Source organism: Antechinus flavipes, chromosome 2 (genome assembly GCF_016432865.1).
Source record: "Antechinus flavipes isolate AdamAnt ecotype Samford, QLD, Australia chromosome 2, AdamAnt_v2, whole genome shotgun sequence".
NCBI lineage: Eukaryota > Metazoa > Chordata > Mammalia > Dasyuromorphia > Dasyuridae > Antechinus > Antechinus flavipes.
Genome location: NC_067399.1, coordinates 231,685,759 through 231,710,761, shown reverse-complemented (window position 1 = coordinate 231,710,761; position 25,003 = coordinate 231,685,759). Strand labels below are relative to the sequence as shown.

The following is a 25,003-nucleotide window of genomic DNA, read 5'->3' as shown; positions in this document are numbered from 1 at the left end:
TTTTCCTTATAACATTATGTGGATTATTCTCATTTTACAAATTAGAAATCTGAGTCTCAGAGAGTTTGGGTTTTTCCATGATCATCTGAATAAGATTATAATTGCAGAACTGAGATTTGAAACTGCCAGTTTCCCCACAGAATCATCCTGCCTCATTTGTTATTTTGTACCTTTGTACATAGAGAACATTTGTAAGACTAAAAATGATGTTGATTTTATTTGCCTTTAGCCTTTGTCATACAGATTAGAAAGAGAACTCGCATAGAAACCATTTACTAAATGTTCCATAATAATTATAAAGTTGAATAAAATAACTCTTGCTTTCAAAAGGTGAATGCTTTAACTCTAGAAATCATAGAGTGCTAGAACTATAAAGGGCTTTTCAGTCATTGAGATCAAGCCCCTCATTTTCTAGATACATAAAATATCCAGAAAGAGGAAGGGATATACCAAAGGTTATAGGCCAGTTTGGAGCAAAGTCTGAACCTAACTCTCCTGACTCCTAGCTAATTGAACAAATATTTATTAAATGCCTACCTTGTGCAGGGAGGTGTGCTGGTCACTGGATATACAAAGTTTGAGAACTTAGTATCTAATGCTACATATTATAGGAAAGTTTTTTTTTTAGGACGATTTGCCCTTCGCATGCAATTCTTTTGTAAAATGCTCTCATTCTTATTCCAGGAATTATTTATCATTCTTCCATATAATTGCCATTCATTTGTTGAAAAATATTTTATGGTACATCTGCTATTCCTCTTAGCACTAAGAATTCACACTTGCCTAGTGCTTCATAGTTAACAGTGCATTTGCCTCACAACAGTGCTACGATCCCCATTTTACAGATGAAGACACTGAGGTACACAGTTCACAGATTATGACTTGCCCAAGTCACATACCTGCTAATTTTATGAGCCCAACGTTGAACTTCTGTTTTTAAGATCTTGTGTTAATATGTTTAGTAATTGTGCTAGGCTTTAGGAGAGGTTCGTAGTAACATGAGATGTAAGCTTTACACTCAACCAGCAGATAGTCTTTTTGAGAAGATCAGAATAATAAGACCTCACATTTATTGGAGACTTTAGAATTTACAAAGTCCTGCCTTCACATTAGCCCTCTGAGGAAAATTGTACCAGTATTATTCTCTCCAATTCACATACATATGAGGCAACTGAGGCTTAGAAAAAGGAAATAACTGGAACCAAAGTCACACAAGGTATGTCAGTGGCAAAACTGAAACTATGATCTTGGTTTCTAAACTCCAAGGCTAAAGCTTTTGCTAAATATGCAAAAAATGCTGAATAATCATGCAAAATGGCAACATACACTTTATCTCAAGACAGTAATATATCATTATGTATTTGATTAGTGGTTTTGATGCTAAGTATGTAGAACTTCAGGGGAGGAAATCGTTTTCAACTGGAAGCAGCCTCCTAAAGAATGTTGGCTTTAACCTTGGCCTTGAAAAATGGCGCAGATTTGGAGGTGGGAAACTGAGGGAAGGGAGGTGCTCTGGCAGAGAAACTACTGAACAGAGATAGGTGTGCCTATCCACAATCCGGGACTATATGGTAAGCAGAGATTAAATGCTTTAGAGAGTATATTGATGGTGTACTGCCCTTATTTTTTTTTTTTTTTCAAGCATCCATTTGTTAAGAGTGCAAAAGGAGTATCAATACTACGGGATTTGATTAATGAAGCTATGGATGTTAAATTGAAACGCCAAGAAGCACAGCAGCGAGAGCTGGATCAGGATGATGATGACAACTCTGTGAGTGGCAGAAAGCCCCAGACTTCTGGGCTCTATGGTTAGGCCCTCTTAAGATCTGACTTTGAAGTGGAGAGGGACTTTGGGCAAATAGCTTATCCTTGATCTGAAGCTGCAGTTTGGCATCATTCCTTTCTTGGCCTATCTTTCCTAAAATTGTGACTAGTTTTGTTTTTCTTTTGGTCCCTGAATCACTTTTGCTTTACTTATCTTGTCACACAATGACAGAAATAGAAAGGGACCTTAGAGCGTAGAAGAGACATTAACCTTAGAGATCATCTAGTCCCATGACTCTCAAACTTTTTGTACTTTAGATCCTTTTATCTTCTTAAATTGATTTCATTTAGATAAATTGTATCTATTTAATGTTAAATGTTAAAATACTATCAGTATTTGTTGAATTAGAAATGTAAACTGATAAAATTAAATAATAAACCCATTACCTGCATAACATATTTTTAATGAAAAATAACTTTTCCAAATTTAATAGGAAGAGTGGTATTATTTTACATATCTTTACATATCTCTTTAATGCCAGGCTTAATAGAAGACAACTGGATTTTCACATCTGCTTCTGCATTCATTCAGTTTTATTATGTTCTGATTGAAGTATATGAAGAAAATTTAGCTTTACACAAATATGTAGTTGGGGAAAAGAGGAGTATTTTAATAGTCAAATGAAGTCTTAGTATTCAACTCTCAAACTACCTAATAGTCTTGAAAATCCCCATGGATTCTTGTAATACACTTGGAGAACCACCTATCTTGTCCAACTCCCTGGACAAGAAGAAACTGGGGTTCAGAAAAGGGAAGTGGTTTTTTTTCCAGGGTTAGTAGCATAGTCTTAATGAGATTCAGGTCTCAGGACTTCCATTTCAGAGTTCTTTAGATCCCCTCCTTTGTGCCCTTCTCCTTGGGGATCATAAGGATTCCCATTTTTCCCTAGCCTTCTTTGATTGATAGGTGGGAATGACCTCAGAGACCATCTAGTCCAACCCTTCCTTAAAATTGTGAACTTCTTCTATGACATCCCAACAATTTGTCTTTCAGTTTATATTTAAAGTTTTCCCGTGATAGTGTCCCATTGGCTTTGTTATTCTCTGTATGTAAAATGAGGTGATTAATCTCTCAGGTCTTCTCAGGCACTGATATTTTGTGCTCTGTAACCAGTAGGGGATATAGGATTTAGAGCTGAAAGGGACTTGAGAGATCATTTACTCTATCTCCATACTCATTCCCCTATGTTGTTACACAGGTGAAGAAACTAACGCCCAAATAGATCAAGTTTCTTAGCTAGATTTGTTTATTTTTCAGTGTTTTATTGAAGTTTATTGAAGTACCCTTCCAGACTTGTCTGTTGCCCCTGTTTTATTAAATGTATTTTATCATTTTTATATCTTGCCTATTTAATGTTAGGAAGTAACTATTTTGTATTTCTTTATCTTTTATTTAGAAATAATAGCAACAGCAATAATAATAGTAGTAGTATTTAATATTTGTGTAGCCCTTGTTGTATACTAGGCACTGCTCCATACTTTATATTTATTTTTTCATTTGATCCTCACAACAACTCTGGGAAGTTGATACAATTATTAACCTCCTTTTATAAATAGGGACACTGAGACAAATAGAGGTTAAATGATTTGCCCTGGATCACACAGCCAGTAATTGTTTGAAGTCTGGCCTCAAATCTATTTAAACTTGGTTCCTCCTGACTCTAGGCCCAGTGCTTTATCCACAGTGCCTCCTTGCTGTCCCATACTGTACTTAGCGTCATATAGCAAAGTTCTTCTCTAATAAGTCGTTAGTGCATGGAGTAACTCTAGGTCCTTGAAGACTATCTTTCTACTATGCATAAACCTCAGCAGGTCCTACCAAGCTAAAACCACTTAATAGTATAGACTTAGGAAAGAACTGTGTATCTGTCATTCAAGGATCAACATGGCTAAGGTCCAAGAGACTGTAGATTACTAAAGGTTATGATCACAGGAATTTTCAAAGACCAGTCTCCAAGCCTTAGGAAGTTTATAATCAGTCTGTGTAAGTGGAGTGCTCACACCAAAGAAATAACAAGTTTTTAAAGAATATAATCCAACCTCTTAATTTTTGTGAGGATTCTAAGACCCAGAAAGGGAAGAGGCTAATTTCTCTGAGATAGTGCATTGAGTTGGGACTAGAACCCTAGTTTTCTGGTTCTCAATCCATACTTTTTTATTGTACATCTGAATGGAATGGCTATGCTCCCAGTCCCATGAGATTAAGCAGTCCTTTAGCTGTCATCTTATCCTGGTTAGTCAGATTTGAGAGCTCAGATATGATTAATTGTAATGTAAATCATCTTTTTTCTGAACTTTGCATTCTTATAGGAGGAGGATGAAACTGATTCAGGCACAATGGTTCGTGCTGTTGGAGACGAGACCGGCACAGTACGAGCTGCTAGTACCCTGGGTGATGGAGCCAATACTATGATAGAACATGATGACACTTTGCCATCACAGTTGGGCACAATGGTGATCAACACTGAAGAAGAGGAGGAGGAAGGAACTATGAAAAGTAAGTATTGACAGACAAACTGACTCAGAAAACCATCCATAAGTGCTTCAATTGTTGCTTCCTTGTCTTTCTTTTCTTTCCATCCCATAAGGTAAAAAAGATTGGGTAGGTTTTTCACAATATATTAAGTCTTAGTTTCTTCCCCCAGGCTCTTCTAGCCTCTCTAATGATATGGCTTTTATAACTTTCCTTCTATGTTTCATTGACTTAATGGATTATTAGAATTAGAGGGAACCTGAAAAAGAGTCTTGCCAGCATGTTATAGGTGAAGAACTTGAAGGCAAGAAAAGATAGGTTATTTGTTTGAGATTACAGAAAGTGGCAAAGCTGGGACAAAAATCCTAGTCTCCTGATTCCCAATCTTCTTTTCCTGCTGCCATGCTGCTTCTTACTAATACTGGGGTTTTTACTCTTTTTTGTGTCATCAGTCTCTTTAGTTTTCTGTGAGATAGTGTGTGAACCCCTTCTCATAATAATATTTTTAAGTGTGTGTATTAAGGTATGTAAGTTTTCAAAGTATTTTTTAAAGTTCATGGATCCAGATAAAAACCTCCTGTACCAAGTAAATACTGAGACTATTGTGTTTTCTTTGAAGGGACCAGTAGAGGGAGCTCTGTAATAAACTGAGAGCTTAAATAACCTTTTTTATGATTTCAAATAAATAATGTAATGTTTGGTATTACTGTAGGAACATAATCTTTAAAAAATGAAAACAAAAACGTTTATGGCCACAAAAAAAACCAAAACAATGATTTTATTTTGTTCCAGGAGGAAATTAGATAACTTCCATCAGGAAATCTAAGTATATGAGAAGATCCCTAAACTTTTGATATCTCTTCCTAAAACTCTCTCCTAGTAGCAGGGTGTAAAAGTAGCTTATAGGTTTTTTTTGAGCCTTACCTTACATCTGCAGTTTAATAATTTTAATCAAATTGCCTCAAGCCTTAAATCACTTGGTAGTAAAATATTTGTTGAATTAGATGGATTGACTTGAAGGAAAATGATGATTCTGCCATGGAACTTGTTTGGGGGAATCATATAAGGTCAGAGAGGACCAGGAAGGTTATAGGATCTGAGAACATAAAAATAAAATAAATACATATATATACAACTTTAGGTTTCATTTTCCTTATAACACTCTGGGGAGTTGGTAGTTGAAGAAGTATGAACCTCATTTTCTAGATACAGACCTGAAGCTCAGAGAAGTTCATTATTTTGTCCAAAAATTCAAAGCTATTCAAATCTGAGTCTTGCACTGTAAGACTTTTTTCCTCCACATACTGAACTGGAAGAGATAGTAGGTATAATCTAGAACAGTTTCTTCATTTTATTTATTAGGAAAACTGATGTTCACAGAAGCGAAATTACAAATTAAGTGATGCAGCTAGGATTTAAACCTTAGTATTCTTAGTATTAGTTTTAGTTAAATAGTAAAAAAAAAAAACCAACCTTTTCTTATTTATCTTAAGACTTTTCTTCCAAGGATCCTCAGATGCTCTTCCAGGGAAATTGATCTTCCTAAAGCTGCTGTGAGATTAAATAGCTCACAGAAGCATAAAGTATATGATTTGCTCAAGGATGCAGACAGAAATAAAGCCAAGAACAGCTAGGAATCATTCAAATCTTCTATCTTGTCTCATTTTAACACCTCTTTGCTTCACCTAAACTAGTCGTAGACACTGAGTTGGCAAACTGGCCTGCCAACTAAAACTGGCAAGCACTGGCACTACCTTCCCTGTTTCAGTTAAGTCTGCTTCCCACAGAGAGATCGAAAGACCTCTTTTATGAAAGGCCTGACTTGCATGCTGTCCCACCATTATTATTTTCCTAGTCTTTGACTGTCTAGAGTGACAGAGGTTAGAAACTTGTTATGCCATGTTGGAAAGGTTAAATCTGAACTAGGCTTTTAAAATTAGTTTTAGTGAGACAAATTAAATGAGTTATTAAAGTCTCTCTGTCTTGTCTCTTTTCCTCCTCTCTCTCCTCTCCTATCCTCCCTCTTCTCTCTCTATTTCTGCTCTTCCCTTGCTTTTCTTGGATTATGATGGTTAGAACGCCTTGATTCTACTAATTGTAACTAATTGCTCATCCCCTCCATTCCATCCCTGGTAAGTGATTCCAATTGCCACTTGAATTCCCTTAATGACTGATAGTTTACTGCCTCCTGTGGCAGTCTGTTCCACCTTTAAAAAAAGGCTTGTCTCATTCCCCATTTCTAAAGCTTTTGGTTCTGGTGGTCTACTCCCAGAAAAGGTTCAGTCACCAAATCACTTATTCATTGACAGTGTTATATAGTACAAACAAGAGATGGTACTGCACTTCATATTCCCTTATTCCCATTTCTGTCTTCACACATAGTCTGACTCAAGCATAGTCATTGTCATCCTACATGATGGCCCTTGGTATTTGCTGCTGATCTTCTGTCACTTTAAGGTTCTATGCTTCCTTCAGTAGTCTTTTTTTCATTGCCTAAGTTCTTGAAGGTCAAGTCAAGAGAGGGCAAGCTCCGGCCTTGCTATCTTAGCATTTGGAAATGCTTTAAATACTGGCCTGCTGGTAGACAGTGTATTTGCCGAGTAAGGACAGACCAGCAAAATGAGCTCATTATGATAGAATCATAGATTTTAGAGATAGAAAGGACTTTAGAGGTCAATGAGTCCAGCCTTTTCATTTTACAGATGAGGTAACTGAGGCTGCGAGAGATTAAGTGACTAGTCCTAGGTCATACAACTGATGTTTCTGAGACAGGATTTAAACTCTGGTCTTCCTGATTCTAAGTCCAGTCTATCCACTGTGCCACTTCCTACATATAATTAACTTTTTAGCCATGGCAACTTAAGAAACATGGAGGAATGTCAGTATATTTTTGTGTGTCCTTACAAGTGAAATCAGATTTTTTTAAAAAATCAAAGGATATGTCTCCTCTACCAGACTGAATTTTTCTAAGGATGTTAATTGTAACTTCTATTTTCCTTGTATTTATCAATTTTTTAAAAAATATTTAGAACTATTGCTACATTGAGCTCTTAAAAAATGGGAATTTGGAACATAACAGCACATCTACTTTAGGACAACTCAGGCATATTTTAGGTGAATCAACGCTAATGTTTTTAGATGAAAAAAATGTTAGGTATGTGTGTTGTTTCATAGGAAGCACTGATTCTAATAAAAGACAGCTATTGTTGATATATAGTTTCATTGTATTGAAACCAAAGACACAGATCCTGTTGAAATTTTTTTATTTCAACACTGTTCATCAGATAGTGATTTCTTTGCTGCATAGCACAGAAATTCTTGACCATCAGCCCATTTTTCCTCCCTACCTGCAGTTGTTTGAAGAGAGTTGTTATAACACTACTTCCCTTGTGTGTTATCATATTCTCCCCAGTTCACAAAGAGGGTATAGCATTTGCAAGTAATTAGGACATAAAGTACTACTGGTATTTTAACACTTCCTTTACCACAATATCATTACTGTGTTATTTCTAATTTCATTGATTCCCATGAAATCTTAGAACTGGAAGGAATGTGAAAGGCCATCATATCCAACCTCTACCTTAAGCATGAATTCTATTTACACTAATTCTGGCAAATACAGTCTCTGCTTGAACATGATAAGAAATTTAGTTCTTTTTTTTTTTTTTTTTAATTTTTATTTAATGATTATTTTATATTGACAGAATCCATGCCAGGGTAATTTTTTTTTACAGCATTATCCCTTGCACTCGTTTCTTTTCCGATTTTTTTCTCCTCCCTCCCTTCACCCCCTCCCCTAGATGGCAAGCAGTCCTTTATATGTTGGATATGTTGCAGATATGTTGCCTAGATACAATATATGTTTGCAGAACTGAACAGTTCTCTTGTTGCATAGGGAGAATTGGATTCAGAAGGTATAAATAACCCGGGAAGAAAAACAAAAATGCAGATAGTTCACATTCGTTTCCCAGTGTTCTTTCTTTGGGTGTAGCTGCTTTTGTCCGTCATTTATCAATTGAAACTCAGTTAGGTCTCTTTGTCAAAGAAATCCACTTCCATCAAAATATGTCCTCATACAATATCGTTGTCGAAGTGTATAATGATCTCCTGGTTCTGCTCATTTCACTTAGCATCAGTTCATGTAAGTCTCGCCAGTCCTCTCTGTATTCATCCTGCTGGTCATTTCTTACAGAACAATAATATTCCATAACATTCATATACCACAATTTACCCAGCCATTCTCCAATTGATGGGCATCCATTCATTTTCCAGTTTCTAGCTACTACAAATAGGGCTGCTACAAACATTTTGGCACATACAGGTCCCTTTCCCTTCTTTAGTATTTCTTTGGGATATAAGCCCAATAGAAACACTGCTGGATCAAAGGGTATGCACAATTTGATAATTTTTTGGGCATAATTCCAGATTGCTCTCCAGAATGGTTGGATTCGTTTACAACTCCACCAACAATGCATTAGTGTCCCAGTTTTCCCGCATCCCTTCCAACATTCATCATTATTTTTTCCTGTCATCTTAGCCAATCTGACAGGTGTGTAGTGGGATCTCAGAGTTGTCTTAATTTGCATTTCTCTGATCAATAATGATTTGGAACACTCTTTCATATGAGTGGTAATAGTTTCAATTTCATCCTCTGAAAATTGTCTGTTCATATCCTTTGACCATTTATCAATTGGAGAATAGCTTGATTTCTTATAAATTTGAGTCAGTTCTCTATATATTTTGGAAATGAGGCCTTTATCAGAACCTTTAACTGTGAAGATGTTTTCCCAGTTTGTTGCTTCCCTTCTAATCTTGTTTGCATTAGTTTTGTTTGTACAAAGGCTTTTTAATTGAAATTTAGTTCTTCGATAACTTGATCCCATTTACTGGGCTCTCCTTAGGGAATTCTTCTTTAGATTGAGATAAAATCTGTTGTCTACATTCTATCCATGACTTTTTTGATCAAATAAAGCATGTCCAATCCATCTTTCACATGCTTGCACTTCAAAAATAATATATTTATAGGATTGAAGATTTCCAACTGGAGAGACATTAGAGATCATCACATCAGCCCAGAGAAGTTATGATGGGCTCAAGGGTCACTAAGTAACAAAAGCAGGATTTACACCCAACTTCTCTGATTTCCTAATCCAGGGCTTTTTTCACTACTGCAAATTGCTTCTCAGAGGAAATTTTTGATAAACTGTTTTGGTAAACTGTAACCTCAACATAAATGAGAATTATTATTGTTATTGTTAATATTTTTCAAGACTACAATCATGTATATCTTATCTACTTTGAATCATCTTTTGCCCAAATTAAATGGAATGGTAGTATGTATGATATAGAGGGAAGAGTATTAGATTGCAAGATTCAAAAAACCTGGCTCTGATGCATATTAATGGTGAACTTCAGTTTCTTCTTCTGAAAGTACTTAAGCAACTAACTCACAGAGCCTTATGAAGAAAGTACCCTTATATAAAGTTCTAGATGTTGAGTTATTATTCTTAACATCCCCAGTTTCTTGAAAGAATTTTCATGACATAGTTTTAAAATTTATGTGACATACATACATACATACATATATATATATATAATATATATATATATATATAAAATTTATGAAAGCACAGTGGAAGGGTAGGAACAGACCATGAATTTACATCCTTTCTCAGTTTTAATGCCATTATTTATGAAAAATAATTCATTTTTAGTCTTTGAAACAATTCATTTGGGTCTGCTGGTTAATTAGAGCAAATTCTGATTCCTATGAACCTGCTTGTCAGATTTTTACTTTTCTCTTTTGATAAAAGTAGCATTCTTTATATGAGCACGGTCTGTATTTCTGAGCCTCCATCTCATCTTTAGAGCTCAGAGATGGAAAACTACTTTAAATATCATCTACTTCAACTCAGAAGAGTTGTTTTAGAGAAGAGGAAACTAGGACCAGGAGAATTGAACTGTGTTGAACTAAGATTTAACTCAAACTTGGGTCTCTTGATTCCAAATCTGATGCTCTTTCTACCATATTATGGCTTATCATTGTTAGCCAAAATAAAGACAACATAACTATTGTTAATGTTTTGATGGTGTTCTATATTTTTTGAGAAATTCCTTGGCGTCAAGGTAGTGGCTATCTAAGTATGCTGGGGATGAGAAATGCTAGACAAGGAAAATCTGTTAAGTGCCCTCTAAAAGAGCAGATCTGTGACACACAGGAATATTCCTTTGTGAAGTTTAAAGCCTTTATCTTATTCCTGCAGAATCCATTGCTTTTTTTGGATTGCTTTTTTTTTAAGGGAAGACAAATGGGTTCACAATAAGGCTGTCTTCATCTCTGAAAAATAAAACTCTTAGTGAACTAGTGATTACAGAATGGTTTTTCCTTCTGTGAGGTTTGCAGAAGAGTAGACATTTTGGTTTCTGGTCTTTCTTCACAGTTATACAAATAATTCAAGGTCACCTTCCCAGGGAAGAGACCAAATTCAAATTGTATATTCAATTTTTTCTAACTATATCCAGATGTTAGGCCTCATTTTATCTTTGGAAGCTGTTAATATTCTCAGTCTTTATGGAATGAGCCAAAAAGTATAGGCTCTTGGTGTTTGAAAATATATTCCCAAAATCTTGCCACACCACATATTAATCTGTGTATTCTCACAATTTTGATTTAACTGTAATGAAGGTTTATAATATTTTTTTCTAGCAGCTACTCTGATAACTAAAGAGCCAAAATTCATTGTGGGGCAGTGTTTTCCAGGAGAGGGCAGTAGCACAATAGTAATGAAGAGCAAAAGAGAGAGCCCTAAAAGTAGTAGCATCATAGAATTTGGAGCTGGGCTTTTAGGACCTTAAGGGAAATATAATTTTACAGATGAGGAAGCCAAAGCTCAAAGAGGAGCAGGAACTTACCTGAACTTGAACCAATATCTCTTAGATTCCAAGTCAAAGATTCTCACCAACATGGCCCCTGTGACCAGGGAAGCTAGGTTATAAAGTAGACATGATGAGCTAAAGATGTTGATTGCTTGGCACTAAGTTGTTCTGACTTGGTTGCTTTTGCCAGTAAGAAATTGGTGATTACATTGTCATGAATGAATTAATTAAGTCTTTCAGGAAAGTTTATTGAGCATCTATTATGAGCAAAGCATTTTGTTAGGCACTCAAGGGAAAATGGCATGGTCTTTGTCCAGACTTACAACACAGAGGATACAGAATGCACATACTTTATAATATTCTATCATAATCATATGATGATGGTATAGTATTGTGAAATAGAGTGCAGCTTCTTAAACTATGGTTTGTGACCCCATGTAGGATCACATAATTATATGTGGGTGCCCCAAAATTTTGATTTATTATCAGTAAATGTCTGATTTGTATACCTATTTTATATACCTATATACGTGGGGTCACATAAAAATTTCTCAGATGAAAAGGGATTATAAGTGGAAAAAGTTTAAGAAGCCCTGTAATAAAGAAAGATAAGTATAAAATTCTGTATGAAATCCCAAAAAGGAAAGATCATTTTTCACCATCTGGGAATTGGCATTCAAACTGGATTTCATGAATTCATGGAGTATTAGAGCTGAAAGGGCCTTTGGAGTCATCTAATCCAACCTCCTCATTTTACAAAGGGAAAAAAGTCTAAAAAGGTTTAACTGAAACATCATTTCTGATTATCTAAGAATTGGCATTCACACTAAATCTTATAGATTTACAGATTATTAGAACTGAAAGGGAATTTAGAGGTCATCTAATCCACTTTTGCAAAGTTGTAACCAAATGTAGAAACTAAAAAGCTTAAATGATTTTCCCTAGTCAGCTGATTAATGCAGTACCTGGGACTGGAATGCCTGGACATCAGGCTTTCTGATTCCTGGTATATTGTGCTTTTTACTTTGCAATATTGTCTGAACCAATACAAGACTTTTTGGTCTCTTTTACTGTTAAAAATTTATTGAGAATCCCAAAGAGCTTTTGCTTATATGAATAGTAGCTATTGATATATTTACCATATTAAAAATTAAAACTGATAACATTTTAAAATACACATTTATTTTAAAATAATAATAAACTCATTACATGTTAATATAAATAGCACATTAAAAACCATTTTCAAAAAACTATTAGCAAGAAGGGTGACTTTGTTTTACATATTTTTACAAATTTCTTTAATGTCTTTAATAGAAAATAGCTGGCCCCTCTTCTCTATTTCTGATTTAATCTATTTTAATATGTTGTTCTGACTAAAGTATATGAAGAAAATAAGACCTCACACATTTTGTGATTGGAAAAGTATCTTAATATTATTGTGAACATCTTCGTATTAATTATGAAAATAATTTTGTCCTTATAGACCTATTGAAAGAGGGTCCCAGATCATACTTTGAGAACTGTTGACCTAAACTGTTACACAGCAGTCTGAACTTTAGAGCAATTACAAAAAAAAAAGAGTCTGTTTTCAAAGGGGGAGTAATATTTTAAAAGTTGGAGATGGGGAGATGAAGCATTAGTGAATTATTCCAGGCATAGGGAATGGCTATGTGAACAAAGGCATGAATGCAGACTTTGTACAAAGAATGACAAATATGATTTTACTGGCACACAGTACATGTTGAGGAAAGTAATTCGAGATGAGATGGTAATGACATGGCCTGGAAAGCCAAATCTAGAAGCTAGGACTTTATTGGCTACATAATGGGAGCAATAAAAGAGGGATTTGGAAGAGGGTTCTTATCTTATTTAAATAGTATCTTGTTTGTCTTATCTGAACTTTACTATCTTTTATCAAATCCTTTTATATAGCAGATGCTTCTTAATAAATGCTGGTCTTATATTAAATGAACAGATCTATGCATGATGAATCAATCAGCTGATATTAAGTATGTGCTATATACTAGTCACTGTTCCATAAAAACAAAAGAGTGAAATAGTGCCTGCCTTCAAAGAGCTTCCGATTCTATCTAAAGAGACAACACGTGCACATAATATTAAATACAAAATATACAAAATTAAGTAGCAATTTGCTGAAGGATGGGGAAAGTACTAACAGAGCTAGGGAGTCAGTAAAGGCTTCATGCCACTTTTTTTGATTATTTGAGTTGACCATTGAAAGAAACAAGAATTACTGAGTAGTCTTAAGTAAGAAGGAAGTACATTCCAGGCATGGGGGGAACAACCTGTGTATAAGCATAAAGACAGAAAAAAAGATTTATGTTTAAGGAACAGGAGGAAGGTCAGTTTGACTGCCTCAAAGAATACCTGAAGGGAAGCAATGTGTAAGACTGGAAAGCAAGGTTGGAATTTGGGGCTTTAAATGCCAAATAGGAGAGTTTGTATTTAATGCTAGAGATAAAATGGAGTCACTGGAGTTTATTGAATAGGTGACTGATCTGTGCTTTAGAAGTACCAGTTTAGGAGTGTGAGGGATGTAGTGAAGAAGGGGAAGCTTGAGATGAAACCAGCCAGAAGGATGCTGCAATAATTTCTGTAAGATAATAGAATAGAGAGCTTTAAGATTTGCAAAGAGCTTTTACATATTATCTCACTTGATCCTTGTAACAGCTGTGAGGTAGGAGATGTTATTATCACCCACATTTTGTAGATTAGGAAGCTGAGAGTGAGAGAGGAGGTTGTGACTAGTCTGGGGTCACACAGATGGGCTCTGAGGCAGGATTTGAACGAAGATCTTCTGACTTCAGGATCCAGCACTCCAGCCTGGACACTGAGTGATGATTATGGGGATGAATGGGGAGAAGAGGGATGCTGTATATATTGTAGAGAAAGAATTGATAAGACATAGCAACTTAATGCATATATGGGTTCAGGAGGATGAGGAGTTGAGAATGACTCTCAGGTTGTGAAATCTGGGTTTTTACAAGGATTGTAATGCTTTCACCTGAAATAGGGCAGTTTGGAAAAGGGGTTTGGTTTTGGACATGTTGAATTTGAAAGGTTTGTGGGATAGCCATTAAAATGTCCAATAAGCTTTTGGAGATGTGAGATTAAGTTCATGAGAGTGGATATATATAGATTTGGTAGTTTATGTAGATGGATGACACAAGGAAGAGTAACTTGGTGTCAATATGAAGGGAATTGAGAAGCTAGATCTTTCTATCTAGAAGAGAAAATTCTTTTATCAATATTTCTGAGGTCTCTTAGATGCAGCACATCTGAATATTATCTAACACATTCCTGCATCATTTAATATGAATCAGTAAATATTTCTTGAATTTTAAGTACATTAGGATACAAAAGAAGTATAGAATCATATCATATTAGAGCTGGAAAGGACCTTAAATAGCATATGGTTTAGTCAGCAAGAAATGATTCCCTAGGGTTTAAAGATTGACTTAGAAATTCTAGCCAGAAATTAACATTGTCTATGTTAAATTGTATTTTTATTTTTTTTTATTAAATATTTCTCATTTACATTTTAGTGTCTTTTGGCTACATTCAATGGGCCAAGAGTTTGACACCTTTGATCTAGTCCATGTTATGAGTCCATTAGTTTATTATTTAGTCCAGGAATGAATTGTAAAGATTTTAAAGAATGAGATAGAATGATTCTCTCTTGTTTTTGAGAGTAACATCTAGATTCAGCTCAGACATTCCCATAGTCATAGTGACTCTATGAAATATAATTTTTTCTGTTTTATAAGCATTGGGAAAAGTCAAAGAACTTTTGCTTAGTAATCAAGTATAGAATAGGTATTCTAAGGTCTCCACTTCAATTTTTTAAAGTCATTCTAACCTTGACTGTCCAGAAAAACCTGTAATTTTATACAAAACTTGTGGTTTATTTATAGAAACAAGAGGGAATATTTTTGGTGGCTTGTCAGAGCTTTCAAAGAGAGCACTGGCCTGAAAGTCAGGAGTCCTGTTCTACTTGTATTTCTACTGCTAACATAGTGTGTCATCTGGAGAAAGTTAATTTCCCTCTTCATGCTTTATTTTCCTCATTTCTAAAACTGAATGCCTAAACTCAGTTTTTAAGTTCTTTTTTAGTTCTAGCATTTCATGTTCCAAGGATCTTTCCAGCTCTGACATTTTTTGAATATTCATGACTATGCATAGCAGTTCTTATTTTTTTTTTAAAATTCCACATCAAGATGTAGTCTTTTGAGGTAGGAGAGTGCATATAACTCTCTAATAAAGTTTTTTCTGTTGAGGATTTGCCTAGGATGAAAAATAAAAAATGGGCTATATTTTTAAAACTCAAAAGATTAATTCACAGAGATATCTTCTGTTAAAATGGTAGAAGTTTGTTGTATTTTAGAGCCCTGATTTCTATACTGCATGAAAAATTGAGGGGGGAAAATGAAGTTTTAAAACAGGAGACTTACTCCATGAACAGACTCTATGTAGAACTAACTCTACAAAATGCTACCCATGTATATGGCGCTGTGAAGATATGAAAAGGAGTAAGACATTGTCTCTATCCTGTTGCTACTTACAGTTATAGCTCACATTTAGGTAGCACTTTAAAATTTGCAAAACACTTTTACAAATATTATCTCCTTTAATTCTCATTACAACTTTGAGAGACAGGTGCCATTTTTATCCCCATTTTAGGAAACTGAAACAGATATTAAGTGTTTTGCCTCGGATCATACAGCTAGGGCAAAGAGGTAGGAAATGAGACATATGCCAGGATGATAAGTAGGCCAATCTGGCTAGGTGATACATTAGAATAGGAAAATATCCTAAGATATATTTGGAAAGGTGGGTTGGAACCAAACAGGAAGGACTGTTTTATCTACATTTTTGCCAATATCTAGCATAATGTGCCTTATAGATTCTAAGTACTTAAATGTTGAAGTGAAGATATGTCACCATCTTTTAGTGCCAAAGTAAGGATTCTGAATTTCATCCTATAAGCAATGGGAAGATAGTGAAGATGTTTTGATCAGGGAATTGTCATAATCAGAGCTGGGCTTTGAGAAGATAATTTTTAACAGTGATGTTAAGGATGGTTTGTAGAAAATGGACTAACTCAAGACAAAGAGACTCAGTTATTCTAATAATTCGAGTGAGGGTGGTAGCAGTGGGAAATGGTAAGACAGGGACAGGTATGTAAGAAATAAAAATGCTTGAAATTTAAGGGATGGCAAATGAGTGCTTCAGAGAAATTGTCCTGCCATAGCAGCTCTCAGTTTGGATTGTAGGGCATATTAATCCATAAGCAAAAGCAAACAGTAGGCAAAAAGTGAAAATTTTTTTTTCCATGTTTTTCCCAAATAAAAATAACCAGATGCCACAGCTGCTCATCATTTTAGTCCATCTATTGGCTTGGAGAACTGTCCTTTGAGACTCTTTTCCAAAACAGTGTAATGCAAGGTTGCAAAGGAACAGAGTCCATTCATTGGAATGAACCGACATATTGAAACTTACTTTTTCTCCAAATGGTAGCTTTATATGACTGTTTTAAAAACAGAGTACTTTATTCATTCCATCTTCTCTATAACATAAATTGATTTTAGTTTTTTTTTTTTTTTTTCCTTAACGCCTCCTTTCTCTGGGGCATAGTAAAGAAGTTGCTATACCTTGCAAACAAATGCTATAGGCACCAATCAACTTCTTGAGGGGTAATTGATTTTAACTCTTTGAAATGACTTTCTCTTTATGTCAGTAGTGATAAGTCCTTGTTCAGAGCACAAGATCAACTAGTTCAGTGGAACTGGCTTAGAAAAAAAAAAAAAGATGTGGTCATTGGGAAGTTTTCATTTTCAGCTCTTAACATTCAACCTGATGGTGGCTCTGGCAGGTCTAGCAAAGTACCCTTAAGCAACAAAACGTTGGGACAAGAATTCTATACATTGCAGAGTTCTTGCCCCTGATTTGGATAAATTAGCTCTTGCTGTATACTGTGGTTATATTTTAATAGATAAATTTTCAGTAGTATATGTTGAATCAATTATCACTGAGTTTTATCTGAAATTAGCCTCAGAAGTCAGAAGTTAGTCAGAAGTTCAGTTGCTACCTGAATGGAAATCTCTTCTGTAACAAATGGTCATCTAGTCTATACTCGAAGATCTCTACTGAAAAGAAATTTATAATTTTCATTCTGAGATAGCTCATAGTTATTAGGAAATTTTTCTTTACGTTAAGCCAAAGTGTGCCTTTTTGTAACTTGTATCTATTACATTTAGCTCTCAAGTCTAAGCAGAAAAAATTTAATCCTTCTGATATGATAGTCCTTTGAATACTTGAACACAGTGAACACATGTAGCTTTGTTGTACTAACTTTCAATTCTAAGACTAAGGCTTTTTTTTTTTTAAATTTATGCTAAGTAGTTCAAATTGCTTTTATGGATTCTTTATGGGCATAGCTTCTAGATCACTTGTCTTCCTTTGGACATGCTTTAATTTGTCAGTATTCCACTCCAGTGGATCTGTGATCTGAATGATGTTAGTATTTCTCAGATAACACAGATTTTACTCTATTCATTACTGCACATCTTTAGAAACTCTGGTCTATCTCCTTCCTTAAGTTCATCCTAGAGGGTCTACCCAAGGAGTTGGGGCCTTCCTTAAGTTTTCTCCATGTCTTGGAGCAGTATTCCACATTAGTGGAACATGAAGTCTTTCTTTTGATTGTTTCTTGCTGTTACCATGTGATCTGCTCTTTTTTTTTTTTTTTTTTTTTGATGGTACATTTCTTTGACATCCTTTATCCTATTTCTTTATCATAACTTCTTATTGATAGTATTTGCAGCCTATTCATTGCTTTTTGGGTGAAATTCAACTTTTATGCTTTAGATACTTTAAATAATTGTGTCAGAATTCATAGCCATAAAAACATTACTGGAAGACTAAGTATTTTTTTAAAAATGGGTCTTTGTTTCAGAAAGAAGCTTGGGACCATTTGAAGAACTTTTGTAGTTTCTGAGAGGCAAGGCAGCTAGCTCCATTTCATTGTTTACCTCTGGGCCCAGAAGTAAAAAAGAAAAAAAAGAGAGAGAGAAGAAAAACAAGTCAACAACATTGAAAAAAGTGAAAATGCTATGCTTTGATCCACATTCAGTCTCCAAAGTAGAACAATGTTCTTTATTCATTTGGTTTTTCTTAGGTAGTGGGTGAAACTTTGGAATAATTCTGAATCTTAGGAGATCCTTTAGTATTCTTATTAATTTTTCAGATTTTTGTATAATCAGCAGAGTAGAATTTGCAAATAGGAACATATATAGAATTTTATTATATACAGAGCATTGCTATTTGATTTTAGCTAGGCTGGATTTTGATTTACTAAATCAGATGCTTTCTTTTAAAAAATATATCTTAATAAACATTAAGAAAAAATATAAGCATTTTAATATACCAAAAAAACTCAGAATGAAACTCAACTATTATGTAGGATTTTTTTAATTAATAGGATTTATTTTTTTCCAAATACATGAAAAGATAGTTTTCAACATTCAACTTTGAAAAATCTTATGTTCCAAATTTTTTTCCTTTTCCCTCACTTTTTCCCCTTCCCTAAGAAAACAGGCACTCTTTTATCTAGGTTAAACATATGCAATTCTTCTAAACATAATTCGATATTCATCATGCTGCACACAAAAAATACAAGCAGACAAACCACCACCACAATAAAAAAAGGTGAAAATACCATGCTTTGATCCATATTCAGTCTCCATAGTTCTCTTCTCTGGATGTGCATGGCACTTTTAGAATTGGAGTTGCCTTGAATAATCTCATGGCTGAAAAGAGCTAAATCTTACATCACAGTTGATCATCACATAATTTTGTTGTTATTACATACAATGCTCTCTTGGTTGTGCTCACTTCACTTAGCATCAAGTCATGTTAAGTTTTGTAGGGTTGTTTTTTTTTTTTAAATAAAGTGTACATTTAAAAAAACATTTTTTTTACTGCTAGCTTTTGTTTTTATGTCATTTAAATTTCCCTGTGCCCATTCCTATCACAGGGAGTCGTCCTTTAACAAAGAATTTTTTCTTAAAGAAAAAGAAGGTAAAAATTTTTTTAAATTCAGCAGAACCACTCAATACTTCAAAAACAATCTTACTTTATATTCCATGCTCTATATCTGTGGATCTCCCATCTCTACACATGGATGGAAAAAGTGTCTCTTAATAACTTATTTTAGGGGTAATGCCTTTTGTTTGTAGTTTTGCAGCATTTATTTTCAATCGCTTTATGGTAGTTCTTTTCACTTATATTGTTATAATTATTGGATATATTATTTTCTTGGATTAGTTTAAAAGTTTACTTTGCATCAGTTTATGTAAGTCTTTGCATGCTTTCCAATGATGTCCCTTTACATTCATGTTCCACAATTAGTTTAGTCATTCCCCAATTGCTGGGCACATAATTTATTTCTAGTTTTTTTGCTACCACAGAAGTGCTGCTATAAATGTTTTGGTTTTTTATGGAGCCTTTATTTTTGTCAGTGATTTCTTTTGGGGTTTATTCCTAGCAATGGCATCTCTTGGTAGAAAGTGAATTTTCATTTTTCTTTCTGAAATTTTTTTCGGTTCTGTGTATTTTTAAATGTTTCATTCATACACATTTTTCTTTCTTTTTTTTTTTTTTCTATTACTGTCACCTGCACATCAACTCCATGCGTTCTCCTATTTCTTTGTTATCTAGGGAGTCATTCAGTCTAAAGAGGAAAAGAGTCTTCAGGAAAAAGTGATAAGTAATATCAAATGTTTTAGAGAAGTCAAGAAAGATAAATATTTAAAGAAGGTCAAGAGAATTGGCAATTAAGAGATCGTTAATAATTTTGAAAAGATCAATTTCACTATAATGGTGAAGTTTGAAAGCAGATTGAAGAGGGTTTAGAAGTGACTTATGACAGAGGGGAAAGATGCACCTAGTACAGACAGCTTTCTCTGGCTTCTTTGACTCACTATAGCAAGAGTTAAGCAAAACAAATTATCACATTGATCATGTCTGTAAATGTGGGTCTTATTCTGTATCTTTAGTCCATCACCTCTTTGCGAAGAGTCTTAAGTCACAACTAGTCATTGCATTGATCAGAATTCTGAAGCTTTTCAAAGTTATATTCCTTTATGTTGTGCTCATCATGTAAATTCTCATATTTCTGTTAATTTCCTTCTTAATCAGTTCATGCATTTCTCCCCAGTTTTCACTGAATCTGACATATTGGTCATTCATTATGGAATAGAAATTAATATTCTATTATATTTATATATCATAACTTATGCAACCATTCCTCAGTTAATAAGTATCTACTTTATTTCCAGTTTTTTGGGGGAGGGTTTAGTTTGTTTATTCAGTTATTTTAGAATCCCTAGTTTCCTTTTTAAAAATTATCATTATTTTTAGTTCTAAATTCTCTCCCTCCCACCACTTCCTCCCCTGTTCATCGAGAAGGCAAGAATGGTGCTCTTTATATGTATGAATTTATGAAAAACATATTTCCACATTAGCCATCTTGTGAGTGAGCCTCAGCAGGAAAAATAAAGAAAGAAGAAAAGAGTGCTTCATTTGGTACTTAAAGTCCATCTTTTAGAGTACATCTTTTCTCTATCTGGAGTTGGATAACATAAGTCTCTCACAGTCACATCATTACAGTATTGCAATTCCTGTAGACAGTATTCTCCACATTTCAACTTATTTCATTTTGCATTAGTTTCTACAAATCACACCAGATTCTTTTTGAAACCATCCCTTTCTTCATTTCTTATGTAGTACAATAGTATTCAATCAATCAATATACTATAATTTGTTCAACCAAATTGATGGGCAACCCCACAGTTTCCAATTCTTTGCTCCTACAAAAAGAACTTCTATAAATATTTTTGTACAAATGGGTTCTTTTCCTTTTTCCTTTGATCTCTTTGTGGTATAGACCTCCTAGTGGTATTGCTGGGTCAAAAGGTATGCATAATTTTATAGCCCTCTGGGCATAGTTCTAAATTGTCCTCCAAAATGATTGGACTGTTTCACAATTCCAACAGCAGTGTGTTGATATTCCTATTATTTTCCCATCTCTTCTCTTACATTTGTCATTTTCCTTTTCTATCATCTTAGCCAATCTGATAGGGGTGAGGTCATACCTCTTCAGTTCTTTGCAAATACAAAAATGCTGCTACAGTTATTTTTGTGATTATGAGGTTTTTGCTTCTGTCTAGTAATGGTATCACTATGTCAGATGGTATGTACAGTTCAGTGACTTTCTGGACATAGTTCCAAATTGCTTTCTAAAATCTTTGAACCAATTCACCTACCCATCAGTATATGAATGCTTCTTTTCTCTTTTCCAACAATTACTATTTTTCTCTTTCATCATCTTTGCTGATCTGATGAGTTTGAGATGAAATCTCAGAATTGTTTTAATTTGCACATATTTTATTATTTGTAATTTGGAACATTTTTATGTTGTTGATCACTTGCATCTTTTATTATTTGTATTTTGGAACATTTTTATGTGGTTGTTGATCACTTGCATTTATTTTTTTGAAAACTTTCTGTTCATATCCTTTGTCTACTGGAGAATCAGATTTCTACATATTCAGAAAACATATTGGTACTTGTTTTTTCTACATCTTTCAGTCGTCATCATGGCTAACATTTATATTTTGCTAAGTACTTTACATGTCTTATCTCATTTGATTAATCACAGTCGTATAAATGGAAGGATGTGGGCTACTGAAATATTATTTGTGGAAGCCTGCCTGTTTCCTTCTACTATCCCAGTCAAGGAAATTCTTGTTGTGTGCAGATATTATTGTCATCATAATTTTACAAAGTAGAAATGATAAATGCATAGATCAGTTGTTAATATTATCTTGATTATCCTCTCTTAATAATAAACAAGGTCTGAGATTTTTTGGCTTGCCTTTGCTGTCTTCCTCTCCTTCAAATACCTGGAATCTTTCAAGGTCCTAAAAATTTTGTTGCACAGGTCTTCTCTGTATATACTTGGTTTATACCGACTTCTCTTTCTGTCTTTGTTTTCTTTTTTGGCATGTCTAGTTTTTCAAAAAGTACCTTCAGGACTGTGACATGAGAGTTCATATGTTATGGCTCCACTATTTTGTAATATAATTATCTTTTAGATCTCTTCCATCATTTATCTGGTTGTTGTCTATCTTCTGGTTTCATCCTTATCTTGGAGATAACTTTGGTTAGTTGATTTCCTGCCCAAGTATTCTTTGTCTTTATTTTTCCTTCTCTTGTTTCTTATTTTATGAGGGGACATGATCCACCATCATCCTTTTCTGTAGAACATTCAAAATAAATTCATATTCTAAAATCAGTTTTTTGTTGACTATGGTGATTTTTTTTTTTGATTCTTTTTATATTTTCTATGGCAGCTGTTTTCTATCAGTTAGCTTCTTTGTGCAATTGTTATGTTTGCTGACTATCTTTTTCTCTTTGCTTTTCCTATTTTTGAAATCAATAACTTTTTAAAATAGATCACATTGGAGTTATCTTAATTGAATGCTTTACCTTTTTTTCATTTTTATTCTCTTAGTTTTGAACTGTTTAATGATATAACTGTGTGGTTGATTCAGGAATGAGTTCCAAATCAGCAAATCTGTCACATTTGTTCATTACAATATATAATTTATATCATTTTTATCATATTAATTGGTGCTTGACATGATCAGCACTTTCCAATTCTTTTGTCATTTTTTTGGGGGGAGGGGGTAAAATCTTTTCTGCTTCTGTATTGCAAGAAATATTGGTACATAAACTGAAATTATTTTCATGGTAGTCTTTTGGGGGACAAATATTTAACATGAACACTGCAACATAAAATGAAATGTTTTTTGTTTTCTTTGGATACACAATGAAACCAATCTCTTTGCTTCTCATGGAGAATCTCTAAGTTAACCTTTCATTTATTTTTAACTTTTTTTTTTTTAGCAAAAATGTCAAGGTTATTAACAATTCAGCTCCTCTAATAATTTGGTCATTAGACAAGGATGTCACATTTGAAGCTGAGTTAATAATTGTGATAAATCTAACGCTTGTGAATTTAAGCATCCTCTGCTTTTCAGTTACTCTGACATTGTTGCTGCAAAAGTGGAAAGGAGCTACATAAACCAGAGTGCCTTATTCATATTTGTTTCATTGGTAAACCTTGGCCAGAGTCACTAAATGACATCAATGTTTTTTTGTGTTGCATTTTTTTCATTGTAGTTTTTTCAGGAGGTGACTGATGAATTCTTTCAATTTCTACCTTGCCCTCTGGTTCTAAGATATCTGAGCAGTTTGAGAAATGAAATAGTTCACATTTTCTTACTTTTTTTAATCTTATGACTTTTCTTTATTATTTCTTGAAGTCCTAGGGAGTCATTTAAATTTCACTCAGTCAATTCTAATCACTATAATTTCTTTAGTAATGTTTTATACTTAAAAAAAAAAAAAGCTACTAATTCTTTTGTCATGTCCTTCATTTTCCCCATTTTCTCCTCTACCACTCTTTGTTTTGTTTTGTTTTGTTTTTTAGTTTTTTTCTCGCTTTATTTTTACACTTTTTAACTCCTCCAAAAGGTCTTGTTGGGTCTGTGTTTGGTTTTTCCTCCGGCTTTGCTTGTAGTTATTTTCAAATCATTGTCATCTTTGTGTCTTTAGCTTCTCTCTCACTACAGTGGTTTTGTTCTTGTTTTTTTTTGCTTATTTTTCTAGTCTACTTCTTGCCTTTGGACTTTTTGTTAGTATGAGGTTCTGGTGGGAATGTCTGATCTGAACTTCTGTCTTTTTAATTCTTTTATTTTCACAACTCAGTCTGGGGGCATACAAATTTTCAGTATTTCCAATGGATGGAGGGAGAGAGATCCATAGGATGCTCAAGAAGGATGAAAATATTTGGAAAACTTCTGGGGTAAGAGGGATATTGATTGTTATTGTTGAATTGTTTTCAGTTATATCCAACTCTTCGTGACCCTCTGAACCTCTATCCATGGGGTTTTCTTGGCAAAGATACTGGAGTGGGTTGTCATTTATTTCTCCAGTGACAAGGGTGACTTGCCCAAGGTCACACACTGTAGGAAGTTTCTGAGACTGGAATTGTACTAAACCCAGCACTATATCCATTGTGCTACCTAACTGCTTCGCAGATTTGATTAGGGAGGTGTAAAAGGATTACCACTTTGCAGAGAGGACCCAGTTGAAATTACGTAGCAAAGTTATAGGGGACCCAATCAGCAAAGTTTTGAGTTTTTTCCCAGCTCCATTCAGCAAAGTATGAATAGACACCAAAACAATAAATGATGGAAGTATTCTAAGACTGGGTATAGTATAGCAGGGTAATATAGCAGTAGGATGAAGAGGTAAGGGAGGAGGATACTGTATTATGTAGTTGTGGCTCATTGGTCTAACTTGTTAAGAATTATTTTGGTTACTGCTTCTGTTAAGTAGCATATTACCCTGGTCCTCCTAGCTTTTTACTATCTGCAAATTTTTATGAGTTCCTTCTATGCATTTACCCAAGTCACTGGTAAAAATGTTGAACAGTACAAGGCCAATTCCCTCTAGGGAATTCCAATAGAAATCTTCCTTTAGCTTTAAACATAAATAAAATAATAAATTTATTGTTTTTGGATATTTAAATAATTATGAATTAATTTTATTGCTCTCATCTAGCCCATATCCTTCCATCTTACCCCAAAAATATGATTAGAAAATTTGCAGTGTGCCTTACTGGCATCTGAATATTCTCTCTCTTTCTCTTTCTCTCCCCCCTTTCCTCCCTTTCTATAT

At 34.2% G+C, this 25,003-nt stretch overlaps 1 protein-coding gene across 2 annotated transcripts in view; it reads left to right on the top strand.

Moving 5' to 3' along the window:
* The window catches only part of STK4 (serine/threonine kinase 4), a 115,310-nt gene that overhangs the window by 27,821 nt on the left and 62,486 nt on the right, over window positions 1–25,003 (top strand). Inside the window, exons 8-10 of one of the 2 annotated variants that reach the window (XM_051976485.1) lie at window positions 1,643–1,771; window positions 4,135–4,321; window positions 18,150–19,156. In XM_051976485.1, the coding sequence (XP_051832445.1) occupies window positions 1,643–1,771; window positions 4,135–4,321; window positions 18,150–18,184 (351 nt within the window). In that variant the 3' untranslated portion in view covers window positions 18,185–19,156. Of the gene's footprint in view, window positions 1–1,642; window positions 1,772–4,134; window positions 4,322–18,149; window positions 19,157–25,003 lie in introns of those variants that run through there. The other variant, XM_051976484.1, reaches the window with a different exon arrangement.